The sequence below is a fragment of the Pseudophryne corroboree genome, chromosome 12 (genome assembly GCF_028390025.1).
Source record: "Pseudophryne corroboree isolate aPseCor3 chromosome 12, aPseCor3.hap2, whole genome shotgun sequence".
Classification (NCBI taxonomy): domain Eukaryota; kingdom Metazoa; phylum Chordata; class Amphibia; order Anura; family Myobatrachidae; genus Pseudophryne; species Pseudophryne corroboree.
Window position 1 is genome coordinate 150,037,051 of NC_086455.1, and position 15,661 is coordinate 150,052,711.

The 15,661-nt window shown below is 44.7% G+C and overlaps 1 protein-coding gene across 3 annotated transcripts in view; it reads right to left on the reverse strand.

The window, feature by feature from the left end:
- The window catches only part of LOC134981041 (embryonic protein UVS.2-like), a 56,148-nt gene that overhangs the window by 12,999 nt on the left and 27,488 nt on the right, over positions 1–15,661 (reverse strand). For 2 of the 3 annotated variants that reach the window (XM_063948169.1, XM_063948168.1), the window contains exons 2-3: positions 4,606–4,633; positions 4,255–4,302 (exon numbers count right to left, since the gene is read on the reverse strand). The exons of the other annotated variant lie outside the window; for it this stretch is intronic. In XM_063948169.1, coding sequence (XP_063804239.1) covers positions 4,255–4,302; positions 4,606–4,633 — 76 coding nt within the window. The remainder of the gene's footprint in view (positions 1–4,254; positions 4,303–4,605; positions 4,634–15,661) is intronic. 3 annotated transcript variants of the gene reach the window in all.

The window sequence follows — 15,661 nt, forward strand, 5'->3', positions numbered from 1 at the left end:
ATGGTATCTTATCTATATTTACAAGTGACTTTCTAGAATTACCCTTAACAACTTGTATTCTACTCTTCCTTCCCTTTACACCCCATCATACTTAATACAGTCTTCCTCACCACAATCTCTATTTGACCTATTAAGACTTTCTAAACCTCCCCCTCTGATGTTAGTATCTTCCTTTATGCTATGGACATCATTTTCTATATAAAGTATTGTTGAGCCATATTCGTCATTAGGAAATAAATTGGAATTATCTTGGGCAATGCCTGTGTCCATATTTCCGGTGCCAATACCCATGCAAATACCCTTGCCGGCTGTTCTTTCGCTTCCCCCTTCTCCACCCCCAAATTGTACACTACCCAAATCCTTACTGTTCTCATTGCTTGACCCGTAGCTTCAAGCTAAACCCTCCTCCCAGGCTCCTAGTTTAAAAGCTCCACCAACCTTCTAATCAAACTGCCCCCAGCACCACAGCCCCCTCCTCATGCAGGTGCAGTCCATCATGACAAAAAATATGGCGCCTGACTGAGAAGTCCTTCCTACACCAGTCTCTAAGCCACACATTTACCTCCATAATCTCCCTCTGCCTCCCTGGGCTAGTGCGTGGCACTGGTAATATTTCAGAGAATATTACCCTAGATGTCCTTGCCTTAAGTTTCATGCCTAATTCCCTATAGTCTTTCTTAAGGACACCCCACCTACCACTAACTTTGTCATTGGTGCCGACATGCACCAAGACCGCCCAGGTCTTTACCAGCCCATCTCAACAATCTATCTACCCGGTCCACAATGTGCTGTACCTGAGAACCAGGAAGACAAAAAGACTGTACGGCAATCACGGTCCCGGTAGTAGATTGCCCTGTCTGTCCTCCTGATAATAGAATACCACCACAATCTGACTATGTACCTGACTAACTGTACCAAGGGGACTGCTCCTCTGGTTGCTAGAGGGAACAGTCTCCTCCGGTCCCGTCATTTCCTCACTGCTATCCTCAGAATATTCATCCAGTCAGGCAAATTTGTTGAGGTTTGGCAGATCGGAGATGTCCTGAATACCCCTCTTCTTCTTCCTTTTAACTGTGACCCAGCTATCTACCTGATCATCCTCGTCTACCAGTGTTCCCCACTGCAACTCCTCCACCGATCTATCTAAACTTTGCTTGAGATTGTGAATACTCCTCAGTCGCATAACGGTCTGCTCTAGATCAGTTACCTGGGTTTCCAGGGTGGGCATTCGCTCACATCTCGTATAGATGTACCAACACTCGGACTGTGGTTCCATGTGCACATACATTATGCATGATATGCACTGAGTGAGATTCTCAATCTCGACCCCAACCATTTTTAATTAGCGCTAACTCCTTGTTACCTTCAGAAAATCAAAAAGTCAAAAAGAGGGGGACAATCTATATATAAGGACAAAATATAAGGTACTATAGCCTAGCTGTGAAAAGAGACAATATTCAACAACAGGCAGTAATTGATAATACAATCAAGGGGGAAAAAAGAGGAGAAAAAAAGTTTAAGAGATGTGATAGTTGCATACTCACACTCCAGTGGCTCTGCCATTTTTTTATTTTTTTTATTTTTTTTACTTTCAAGCCCTTTTTTACTATCAAGCCCTCACACACACAAAGAACAGCAGTATATGTTAGTTATGGTGTGGTAATAAACAGCATTATGTTAAATGCATCCCTGAAAGCTACTTTATAATCTGTTAGTGTCAGCAAATGTCTGTACTTATAACCAGACAAATATCATATATGAATAAGCTCTCATGACAGATTTTTCAGAAAAAAAACTATAGTTGCATGTGGATCAAAATAATGTCATAGCAGTAAACTGTTTCACTGTTTTGTGGCTTGAAATTTACTAGTATGAGGAAATGGATCAGACTGCTGATAATTTGAGGTGTGCGGAAGGCACTTTTCGTGTTTTGTGTTTTGGATCTGGATCCTCGCTCATGTTTTGGATCTGGATTGGTTTTGCCAAAACTACCCTTTCGTTTTTTGGTTTTGGTTTTGGATCTGGAGGATTTTTGAAAACAAAAACAAAAACTGAAATCACAGAATTTGGGGTCACTTTTGAATCTATGGTATTATTAACCTCAATAACATTCCTTTCCACACATTTCCAGTCTATTCTGAACACCTCATACCTCACAATATTGTTTTTAGGCCAAAAGGTTGCACCAAGGTAGCTGGATGACTTTGCTAAGCAACACAAATGTGCGGCACAACCACCTGGCCTATCTAGGAGTGGCACTGCAGTTTTAGACAGGATGGCACTTTTCAAAAACTAGGCCCTAAACAGCTCATCATGCAAAGAAGGAAAAGAGGTGCAATGAGGTAGCTGTATGACTAAGCTAAGCGACACAAGTGTGCGGCACAAACACCTGGCCCATCTAGGAGTGGCACGCAGTGGCTGAATGTCAAAAGCGGGCCGCAATTTTTTGGCCCACTGAGAGCATCTCCAGCACGCCCCTGTCATTTCTCAAAAAAATTTGCACCACCAAATTAATTGTATGTGCAAAACATGGGACGAGCTGGAATTTGCCCAGATGTAATACATGCACAATATTGGTACAAGAGAGCGTACCCCTAAACCAAACACACGGCAAAGCCTGTAGCAATAATTTGGATAATTATAACCCTTTTGTTTGGAGTATTATAATAATATGCAGCACAGGCGGGTATACCCCTACAACACACACGACAGAGCCTGTAAAAATTTATTTGGATAATAATAACCCTTTTATTTGGAGTTATTATGCAGCACAGGCGAGCGTGCCCCTAAACTACAAACACTGGGCAAACCCTGTAAAAATTATTTGGATAATAATATAAGTATATAACCCTTTTATTTGGAGTAAATAATATACAGCACAGGACATCACCACTGGACTTATGGCAGCACAAGACAGCACCACTGGACTGGACTTATATGGCAGTACCCCTGTACTTATATGGCTACACCACTGGACTGGACTTATACGGCAGTACCACTGGACTTAAACTGCAGTACCCCTGGACTTATACAGCAGTATTCTTGGACTTATATGGCAGCAGCACTGGAGTTATGGCAGCACAGGACACCACCACTGGTCTTATGGCAGCACAGTACACCACCACTGGACTGATGCAGCACAATACAGCACTACTGTGCTAGACTTATACAGCAGCAGCACTGGACTTATGGCAGCACAGAACACCACCATGGTGGGACTGGACTGATGCAGCACAAGACACCACCACTGGACTGATGCAGCACAAAACAGCACTGGAATGACACATAAGAGCAGGTTGCCACCCCACGCGCCACACCACTTTCCCGCACAGACACTGAGGAGACACGTCCTCTTGCTACACTCTCCAGGACTGGACTGAAAATGGCAACGACGCATGGCTCCTTATATGGAATCCAAAACCCACAAGAATCCGACAGCTGGATGATGACGCTTTGCCTCGTTCTGGTTTCCGAGTCTGGCAGGAAGTCCCAAGCCGGAACTCGGATCCAGGCTCGGGACATGTTGTTCGGTAGGGTTCGGTTCTCAGAGAACTAAACCTGCTCATCTCTACTGATAAAACAACATTGTCTGCAAAACACACCTTCCTGACCTATGGGAAGATGTACCAAACCTTCTAATGAGTGTAGGTAGAAAAATTGCCCATAGCAACCAATCAGTCTCCAGGTATCATTTTATAGACTGTAATAGATCCATGATAGCTAGAAGCTGATTGGTTTGTATAATTAATCTCTTCACTTGTCTTCTTTAGAACGTTTGATGCATTGCTCCATTTGAATATTGAAAATGCCAAATTTTATTTTGAATATCTCAAAAATGCCACCTAATATATAATTGCAATGTAATCACTGTCATAACAGTGCTACATATTTCTCAATTTCTTTTTATTTATCCAGTAGTATCAGATACTGTAAGTTGTCATAGTAACCAAAGCACAGAAGGTGCCCTCACCATGACCATGTCAGTACACACACGGCCAGTGGTAATAACCGTATGATATGACACCATATTGCAGTTGTATTCTATCATAGTAGGTCTCTAAACCGTATTTACCTGTACTTCAGAGTATATTTTAATTATAAAATGCTTATAACAGTTCCCAGTGATGGTCATTATGAAGGTGTAAGTTACGTATTGCAGATTAATATACTGTAAATATATATTTTTGTTTTCTCAGTATTGTATATTTGAACTATTGTAATATGGATTATTGTACCTATTCTTAAAATTCTTACCTTTATGGAATTTTCCTATTGTCTTGATCATGTCCGGTGTATTTGGATCTGTCAAAAACAAGAAAATAATTATATGGTAGGCATAAAAGCAAGATTCTTGCAGGAAAGATAAAATTAGAAAGAGAGAGAAAGAAAGTAAGAGAGAAAGTGGAAGTAGAAAGGGAGGTAGAGAGAGAGAGAGAGAGAGAGAGAGAGAGAGAGAGAGAGAGAAGAGAATGCAGCAAAGGAGAATATGGAAAGTCAATAATGTAATTAAAATCATGAGAAAGAAACAGGTAAATAGAATAAAAGAGAAGAAAGTGACTAGAAGTGGAAAAGTAAAGATATGTAAATGACAATAAAGAAACTTACCAAAATCATTTATTTCATGCTGAGAAATCTGAAAGGCAAAAGCATTTTAGTTTAAGCTCACGTTGCCATTTGTATAACTCACTGGTCTCACCTGGTGGTGTTACATTTTTTTTAAAACATCACCCCAAGTGGCATAATTCTATAGGCAGAAGATATGTAGTTCTTCCCAGATCATGGCCACTGGACTCTTTATCATCCACTATCCCTATGCAATCAGTAACTGCACTCCCAATCAGAAGTTAGAATTGGAAGTGCACTGAGACATACAGTATGTCACTGAGATCTTCCTCCTGCAGTTACTGGTTGCTGAACATTGTGACTGATAATTGTAAGGGAGAAAGACAAAAGAGGAACCTTACATGAACTTGCTCTTCCATATCTCCTCTAATCCCACCGCCACTCTGCGCACTTCTTACATAGTGAATGTATGAAGAAGTGAACACAAACACTGAATATTAGTACCATACATTCACTTAAAATCCCACATAAGGTACCATTGTGTTTTATATTTATATATATCTCCTATATATTTGCCTTAATCTGTGACTCTGTGCCCGTAACGCTGGGCGGAGTCACAGAGCTGGGCGGAGTCGACTGCATCTGCTGCAGGGAGCTACCCCATACCCAGCGCCAGCAGCAGTCAGGTGCAAGACCCTACCTTACAGTATAGGAGGTGAGGATGGCCACTAGCTGCTGTGCCTGTCCTCCCCCCCCCCCAATCACCTGTGACAGCGGGCTGTGTGCTGTGCAGTGCGGGTCCCGAAAGGGGGCGAAGCTATGGCGTCATGAGGGGGAGGAGCTACACGGAATAGAGGGGCGGAGCTACACGGGACCAGACAGCTGAACAGTGGTGGAATCAGCATTGCAGTGACGGCCAGCCAGACTTGGTAAGTGGAGGGTGAGAGAGAAATGTGTGTGCGTGTGTGTATATAGTGTGTGTGTGTGTGTGTGTGTGTGTGTGTGTGTGTGTAGTGGGGTGTGTGTGTGTGTGTGTGTGTGTGTGTGTGTGTGTGTGTGTGTGTGTGTGTATGGTGGGGTGTGTGTGTTTGTGTGTGTGTGTGTGTGTGTGTGTGTGTGTATATAGTGGGGATGGGGTGTGTGTGTGTGTGTGTGTGTGTGTGTGTGTGTGTGTGTGTGTGTGTGTGTGTGTGTGTGTGTGTGTGTGTGTGTGTGTATATGGTGGGGTGTGTGTGTTTGTATATATGTGTGAATTGTGTGTGTGTGAGGTATGTCTGTGTGTGCGCACTTTATGGACGCCACTGCTGGGGGGGCCATTACATGCAAGGACGCTACTAATATAGGGGGGGGCATTACGTATAAGGACGCTACTACTATAGGGGGGGGCATTACGTATAAAGACGCTACTACTATAGGGGGGCATTACGTATAAGGACGCTACTATTATGGGGGGGCATTACGTATAAGGACACTACTACTATAGGGGGGGCATTACGTATAAGGACGCTACTACTATGGGGGGGCATTACGTATAAGGACGCTACTACTATAGGGGAGGCATTACGTATAAGGACGCTACTACTATGGGGGGGCATTACGTATAAGGACGCTACTACTATAGGGGGACATTACGTATAAGGAGGCTACTAATACTGGGGGGCATTACATATAAGGACGCTACTACTGGGGGGGGCATTATATATAAGGACTCTATTACTTCTGGGGGGCATTATGTATAAGGACGGTGCTACTACTACTGGGAGGGCATTACATGTAAGGATGCTACTACTACTGGGGGGGCATTATGTATAAGGACGCTACTATTACTGTTGGGGAGCATTACATATAACTGCTACTACTACTGGGGGGGCATTATGTATAAGGACACTACTACTACGGGTGGGGCATTACGTATAAGGATGCTACTATTATTGTTGTGGGGCATTACATATAACTGCTACTACTACTGGGGGGGCATTATGTATAAGGACACTACTACTATTGGGGGGGCATTATGTATTAGGACGCTACTACTACTGGGGGGGCATTATGTATAAGGATGCTACTACTACTGGGGGGGCATTATGTATAAGGATGCTACTACTACTGGGGGGGCATTATGTATAAGGACGCTACTATTACTGTTGGGGAGCATTACATATAACTGCTACTACTACTGGGGGGGCATTATGTATAAGGACACTACTACTATTGGGGGGGCATTACGTATATGGACGCTACTACTACGGGTGGGGCATTACGTATAAGGACGCTACTACTACGGGTGGGGCATTACGTATAAGATGAATAAGATTGTGCTACATTGTGGCGTAATTTTAAATGGGGGTACTATTGTGTGGCCATGCCCCTTAGTTGTGAGACCACACCACTTTTCCAGATGCACAACAAAGGAATATGGGAGGGCGCAAAATTCATAGTTTGCAGGGGGGCGCCGAACACCCTAGCACCGGCCCTGGCCACCAGTAGCAAAAGTACACCACGGCCACTGACACTATCTGCAGGGAGGGGAACAGCGCTGATATGGAGGGTACTTGCAGGCAGCGAGTCGCCGCCCGCAACTCCTCTCCCACCTACACACCATTCCTGCCGCCTGACACCCACACCCCAGGGAGAGGGCGCTAGCTCAGGCACCGCTAGATCAGCATCTGCAGCATACAGACAAGGGCTGCCATGCTCAGCGGCAAGCGGTGCGGAGCATGTGCAGCGGGACAGCGCCAGGACGGGACACGCACTAATCAACATTGCTGCTGGGCCGGAGCTCCCTCCGTCTGCAGCCTAAGGACGCGCGCCGCACCTCTCCAGGGAAACACCATGCCTGCCCGCCCACAGGGCTCCGGACGCTTACCTATGCTCCGCGATCACAGCAGCTGATGCTGCCATGCAGGATGGAGGAATGACGCCCGTCAGACGGGGCGGACAGTGTGCGGCGGAACGGGGCCAGGAAGGAATGCTGACCACGACCTATTGCTGCTGGGTCTGAGCTCCCTCCCTCTGCAGTCACCATCTCACAGCAGCAGCCTGGAGGTTAGTGGCCACCACGACCCGCACATCCTTACCTCACACATACCTCACCCATACCTCACACATACCTCACATATACCTCACATATACCTCACATATACCTCACATACCTCACACATGAGAGCAAAGGTACACACACTGTGACATCACACCTGTAGCCCACCCCTATATCTGCTAAGTACTCCCCGTCACTATGCCCTGTCACCATCATCCTGCTCTCTAACTGCCTGTCTGTGTACTGGCCTTCACCCCTCTCACACCATCACCAACCCTCACTAACTACCATAGAGACTATGTGCACTGATATCTGCCCCTCCACCACCTGCAGCGCCCCTGGACCCCTCCCCATCCCCCGCAAACCCCCGCAAACCCCCGCACCTGCCCCTCCACCACCCGTGGCACCCGCACCCACTGCGCCTTCGGACCCCCTACCCCACCCGCAGTGTCTTCCAAACCCCTCCCCCATATGCAACAGCCCCTCCCCCATCCGCCACACCCCGCATCTGGCTCTCCCCCGCCCGCTGCACCTTTGGATCCCCTACCCCACCCACGCAGCAGGCACTTCCCAATCCGCATCGCCTACACCATTCGCAACAGCACTGCACCCGCCACTCCCCCACCCACGTTACCCCCGCATCCACCCCTCCCCCACCCACCGCGCCCCCTGGACACCTCCCCCATCCACTGCACACCCGCACCCACCCCTTCCCCATCTGCAGCGCCTTCGGAACCCCTCCTCCATCCGCAACAGCCCTGCAGCTGCCATCCCCCACCTGCGACACCCCTGCTCCTACCCCACCCACAGCGCCTTCATACCCCCTCCCCCATCCGCGGTCCCCACTCCCCAAACCCCTTCCTGTTGCAAGGGACTACGCCCCCTTCACCATCGGACGCCCTATCATTGTGCAATATTCAAACACTAACAAAATTAGGAATGCAGGTAATACTCCATATATTGAACCCCAGAAAGGCGTGCAGGGGTTAAGGGGGCGTAGCCCCTTCCGACGGTTTGAAGAGCGCCCGTAGGGCGCGATGAAGCACCTAGTATATATATATTCACTCAGTATCTCACCTGTTTTGATAGGTCCAAAGGTAGACTGGTCACTGAGTTCATAACACAGAGTAGAAGAAACAAGGAGAACATTTCATCCATCTTCTTCATCTATTGCTCTCTTTGTTGTTCTGTTTGTCTCTGTATTGTATTATACTGTATATCTCTCTCTAGCTGTATGGTAACCTCCTTCTCTGGAGCATCTTATATACTGGTCCAGGAGAACATCTAACCAACCATGAGGCAGAATGATGGATTTCAGAATGACTTGAAGAGATGCCTGGGGTCAGTACATGGCTGTTATAGATATGTAATTATCTTTACATGTGACTACATGGGAATTATCATGATGAGTTTCTGCTGATTATTTATGGTCACAGTCAAGTATAAATTCTCCACATTATAATGTTATTAAATATTGTACTGTATATTCTCACTGAAATATTATTGAACAGTCAGCAGGCTGTAGGACTTTGTGAGTCTCTTTTTTTAGCAGTTCCTTTTAGAATTGTTCAAACCAATAAACCCTATACAATTGATGGGAAATTAAAGACAATACAGTATGGCCCTCATTCCGAGTTGTTCGCTCGCTAGCTGCTTTTAGCAGCATTGCACACGCTAGGCCGCTGCCCTCTGGGAGTGTATCTTAGCTTAGCAGAATAGCGAATGAAAGATTAGCAGAACTGCTACTAAATAATTCCCTGCAGTTTCTGAGTAGCTCCAGACCTACTCCTAGACTGAGATCACCTCAGTCAGTTTTGTTCCTGGTTTGACGTCACAAACACGCCCTGCGTTCGGCCAGCCACTCCCCCATTTCTCCAGCCACTCCCCCATTTCTCCAGCCACTCCTGCGTTTTTACCTTGCACGCCCTGCATTTTTTTATCACACTCCCTGAAAATGGCCAGTTTCCGCCCAGAACACCCACTTCCTGTCAATCACACTACGATCACTCGAGCGATGAAAAAACGTTGCTCAAGCTTGTGTAAATCTACAAAGTTTTGTGTGAAAGTACTTAGCGCATGCGCGTTGCGTACCATGCGCATGCGCATTTTTGCCATTTTTTCACTTGATCGCTGCACTGCGAAAATCGGCAGCGAGCGATCAACTTGGAATGACCACCTATGTCAGAATATTTCAGGAAAAGATGTACCTTCCATAGGACAGCACCATCATCCGATTTCTGTATACTATAACAGGAAAATATAGCCACTTTCCTCCATAGATGAAAAGAGATACGTATATATTATGCTTCAAAGTATTTATTAATTCAGCTACATAGGCACCTAGTAATACTGATTTACTGTAGCCTAAATTTTCTATAAAATTTTCAAAATATTGCTAATAACGCAGCAGCTATAGCCACAGCATATAATGTGTAGATTCTTTGGCAGGATTCAGTTTAACTGGCATCCCGCCTCAACAGATATGTGGTATTTTCTAATGGTTAATTGTATGTTTCATCTGTGCTGTGAAGTGTTCTACTGTACTGATTTAAAATGTTCTTAATGAAAATGGAGTGTTCTGCACTGACCTGTTAATTTCTATTCTAGTGGATATCACATACCAACAGTTTTGGCCAATATAATACTGATAATATCGAATAACTCAGTTGGTGGTGCACCCAAGAGTCATGTGTTATAACTAGAGATGAGCGGGTTTGAATGTAACGCCAGAATTAACGCCAGTTCGGTTTTATCCGGATGTTTCTTATTGGCTATCCAAAACACATGACGTCCGTGCCCCTTCCGCACACACCTAGTTACGGCTCTGCATGGCTGTATTTAGTGGTCATGCAATAAACATTTATTGAAGCAGACAAATTTACATAAATCTTGTAAGGTAGAAAAATATTAAGAGGCTTGTTGAGGAGACCTGAAAAATTAACACTCAATAATAGTAAACAAATGACACGTGCAGTATGTGGTATCCAAATCAGCACAAACAAGCTCTGATTGCTTAAATCCAATAACTATTAAAGGAGTGGCAATTGATATTCAATAGCAGTGATTGGGTTACACAATCCCCGACTCACTGGCAGTTGGTGTGTCTCCCCTATTTCAATTTGTAATCTTATGCACTAATAAACCTGGTGCTATTGTGCATCGTTCTGCTTATCACTCACCACCAGTGTTGGACTGGGGCATGAAGGGCCCACCGGGGGGATGCAGTGATAGGGGCCCATACTTAAGGGTGTGGCCAGCCTACAAAGGGGGTGTGGCCAGCCTCCACAGAGGCTTGAAATACACAATAGTCTAGTGCAGTGTAATGCAACATATCTACCATGTATAATACAAGTGCACAGTCTGGAGAATGATCCCTAGAGGAAGGAGTGGACCTTCAAGCAGTGGGGCCTACCGGTGGTTTCCCTGGTACCCCTGTGGGCCAGTCCGACCCTGCTCACCAGATATATTCATTGGCATTTTTCTAAAAATGCCTGACCCGTTTGCTCGCTGCATTTTAATGCAGCAGAGTGAAAGGGTCCCTGCTGCGCATGCGCCGGCACCGTAGTGCACCGGCGCATGCCAGACGGCTGAAGGCTGCAGCAGGGATGGGATCGCCTCTGCCTGATTGACAGGCAGAGGCGATCGCTGGGCGGGAGGGGGCGGAACAGCGGGGTTTGGCCGCCGTTTCGTGGGTTTGGTTCGGACAACGAAGGCGTGGCCGGACCAAACGGGGGGCGGGCAGCAGCGGCTGCATGATGTCACATGCAGCCACTGCGGGATGGGGAGCGATGAGTAGCTCCCGGCCAGCACGCTAAAGCTGCGCTGTCCGGGAGCTACTCTTGAAATGCAAAGGCATCGCCGCTGTGTGATGCCTTTGCACTTCTGCGAGGGGGGGCTGGACTGACATGTGGGGCAGACTAGCCCTCTGCTGGGCGTCCCCCCTTCCCCCCCGCATGTCAGGGAAGAAGATCGTAGCTGTGATAAATTTAGCACAGCTACGATCAACTCGGAATGTCCCCCATAGTGCTGTGCAGGCCTGAATGGTGTCATTGGGTCACTAGTTCTAAAATATTATTAGTGTTTTTGTAGGTAGATTACTGTATATGTGGTTGTTCCAGACCTGCTGCTGTTACAGTAAATTGCGCGTTTCTGTATTTTGTATGTTGTTATATTATTTTTTTCTGCATTTATCATCAATTGTCTACAGCATGTGACAAATGTGTTTATCTATTGTTTATTATATACTGATCATGTTTTCTCATTCTCCAGTGTTTTGTAATTTAGTTGGAAATCCAAAAATCCAAAAATAAGTATGATTTTAAAAAAGAATAACACAAAGACACACACCTCTAGCGCCTTCCTGACTAGGATGATACTTCTTGGTCCCATCAGTAGCTGTGTGTAGCTGCGTCTATGCCTGTTTTCTCTTAATATAGTGGTGCTTGGATTAAATGTCATCATAGTTAATATCAGATGTCTACTGCCATTGTACATAGGCACAGTCATTTACTACTTATTTTCACTATTTGTTAAAATTTTATTTTATTTTCCATTTGTCTTAATGGTATTTATTATTGGGAAAGGTCATTTTATGGGATCATTTTATTATGATTTCTGAATTTTAGCCTAGAACAGATTTTCTTTTTGCGAAAATTGAGGTCTATAAAATAAAATCAACTGTAGTAAAAGTTTAGACGTATCTTTATCTCTAAATATATACTGAGTCTTACTTAGGGATTTATACATATACTGTATGCAGTGCCTTGTGTTATATATACATTACAGATATATGAATATTATGTATTACACATTTAAACTAAATCAAAGTAATTAATGATTTTACAGTTGATTGCAAGAGACAGTCACATCCACATCCATTATTTTAGATATAGCAATTTAAATATATAAGTCATTCTTTCACACTGCATTTTACCATGGTAGAAACCTTTAGCAAAATTGCAGTGTAACATTTGTAATCAGTATTTTTGTTACACCTGTTATCATTATTTGAAGATGATGTGTAGAGACTGTAATAACACTGTGCTAATTGGTTTCAAGCTCTTTACAAATTAGGTGTGCTTCATAAATAACTGACATTGGCCCTCATTCCGAGTTGTTCGCTCGGTAAAAATCTTCGCATCGCAGCGATTTTCTGCTTAATGCGCATGCGCAATGTTCGCACTGCGACTGCGCCAAGTAAATTTGCTATGCACTTAGGAATTTTACTCACAGCTTTTTCATCGTTCTGGCGATCGTAATGTGATTGACAGGAAATGGGTGTTACTGGGCGGAAACAGGCCGTTTTATGGGCGTGTGGGAAAAAACGCTACCGTTTCCGGAAAAAACGCAGGAGTGGCCGGAGAAACGGAGGAGTGTCTGGGCGAACGCTGGGTGTGTTTGTGACGTCAAACCAGGAACGACAAGCACTGAACTGATCGCAGATGCCGAGTAAGTCTGAAGCTACTCAGAAACTGCTACGAGGTGTGTAATCGCAATATTGCGAATACATCGTTCACAATTTTAAGATGCTAAGATTCACTCCCAGTAGGCGGCGGCTTAGCATGAGCAAATCTGCTAAAATCCGCTTGCGAGTGAACAACTCGGAATGACCCCCATTGTGTGAAACTATAAAATCAATTTTTGAACAAAAGAATGTTAAGACATTTTTATATTTTAAAAGCCAAGTCCGTTCCTACACAATGTTTACTGGATTGGTTAGAGAATGCTGGCGGTTGGAATGCCAGCAGTTGGAATACAGACTGCGGCATCCCGATGATCAGAATCCTGACAGGGGAAAGTAGGTACACTTACCTTCCCCAAATGATCCCTTAACCCTCCCTCCTAATCATTAATATGATGATTATTATATGTGCACATCACTATACAATGCTTTTCATTACGTGTTATGGCTACTATGGTGATGGCTTTCTGCTGTAGTCATTACGGCCAACCTAGGTCGGCCGTGAATGACGTCAGTACCGGTCACGCATTCTGGTGCGGGCGGCTTTCCCGATCGGCATCTTCAGGTTTCTTAATGCTGTTTGTATATAAAGGTATGTGATTTTGTTATATTTTATTTCCTGATGACAATTTGACTGATAAATTGAAACGTTGAAAGCTTAGGACTACTTCACTGCGTTTCTTCTAAAATAAGCTTGAGTGCCGCACCTCTGGAATCTTTATTTACTATTACCAGTGAGGGCACCGGCGCAGGTTCTACAAGGCTCACTGGATGTGCAGGACTTTGGCTGCTACAGTGGGGCAAAAAAGTATTTGGACAGCCACCGATTGTGCAAGTTGACCCACTTAAAAAGATGAGAGCGGTCTGTAATTTCCATCATAGGTACACTTCAACTGTGAGAGACAGAATCTGAGGGGGAAAAAACAGGAAATCACATTGCATGATTTTTAAACAATTTACTTGTATATTCTTGCGGAAAATAAATATTTGGACAATCAAAAAGTTTAACTCAATACTTTGTAATATAACCTCGTGTGGCAATTACAGAGGTCAAACATTTCCTGAAGTTCTTGACCAGGTTTGCCCACACTGTAGCAGGTATTTTGGCCCACTCTTCCATGCAGATCTTCTCTAGATCTGTCATGTTTTGGGGCTGTCACCGGGCAACACGGACTTTTAACTCCCTCCACAGATTTTCTATTGGGTTGAGGTCTGGAGACTGGCTAGGCCACTCCAGGTCCTTGAAATGCTTCTTACGGAGCCACTCCTTAGTTGCCTGGGCGCTGTGTTTGGGGTCATTGTCATGCTGGAAAACCCAGCCATGTTCCATCTTCAATGCTCTTACTGAGGGAAGGAGGTTTTTACCAAAAAGTTTGATTTTGCTCTCATCTGACCACATTACATTCTCCCAATCCTCCTCCGGGTCATCCAGATGGTCACTGGCAAACTTTAGACGGACCTGTAGATGTGCTGGCTTAAGCAGGGGGACCTTTCAGGTGCTGCAGGATTTCAATCCATGACAACGTAGTGTGTTACTAATGGTAACCTTTGTGACTGTGGTCCCATCTCTCTTGAGGTCATTGACCAGGTCCCCCTGTGTAGTACTGGGCTGATTCCTCACCATTCTCAAGATCATTGATACCCCACGAGATGAGATCTTGCATGGAGCCCCAGGTCGAGGGAGATTGTCAGTGATCTTCTATTTCTAAAATGTTTTAATAATTGCGCCAACAGTTGGCTGCTTGCCTATTGTCGAGTAGCTCACCCCAGACTTGTGCAGCTCTACAATGTTGTCCCTGGTGTCCTTAGACAGCTCTCTGGTCTTGGCCATGGTGGAGAGGTAGCAGTCTGACTGTTTGAGGGTGGGGACAGGTGTCTTTTATACAGATAACCAGTTCAAACAGGTGCCATTAATACAGGTAACAAGTGGAGGATAGAAGAGCTTCTTAAAGAAGTAACAGGTCTGTGAGAGCCAGAAATCTTGCTGCTTGATAGGTGTCCAAATATTTATTTTCCACAAGAATATACAAGAAAATTATTTAGAAATCATACAATGTGAAATCCTGTTTTTTTTTTATTTTACAGATTCTGTCTCTCACAGTTGAAGTGTACCTATGATGGAAATTACAGACCTCTCTCATCTTTTTAAGTGGGTCAACTTGCACAATTGGTGGCTGTCCAAATACTTTTTTGCCCCACTGTGATGATTTTTAGAAAAAAAATATAAAAACAGCTAAAATCACAGAATTTGCGGGCAATTTTGATCCTACAGTATTATTACCCTCAATAACATTCATTTCCACTCAATCCCAGTCTATTCTAAACACCTCACACCTCACAATATTGTTTTTAGGCCAAAACTTTGCACTGTTATAGCTGGATGACTAAGCTAAGTGACACAAGTGGGCGGCACAAACACCTGGCCCCAGGGTTGGACTGGCCCACAAGGGCACAGTTGGACCCAGTGCCTGGGGGCCCACCTCCCCCTTTAAGGATCAGGTTCCAGACTGTGCACTTGAATTATACAATATACATGTTACCTTATAATGCACTGGACTATGGTATATTTTCTACAGTGCATTGCTATTATTAATCTTGTA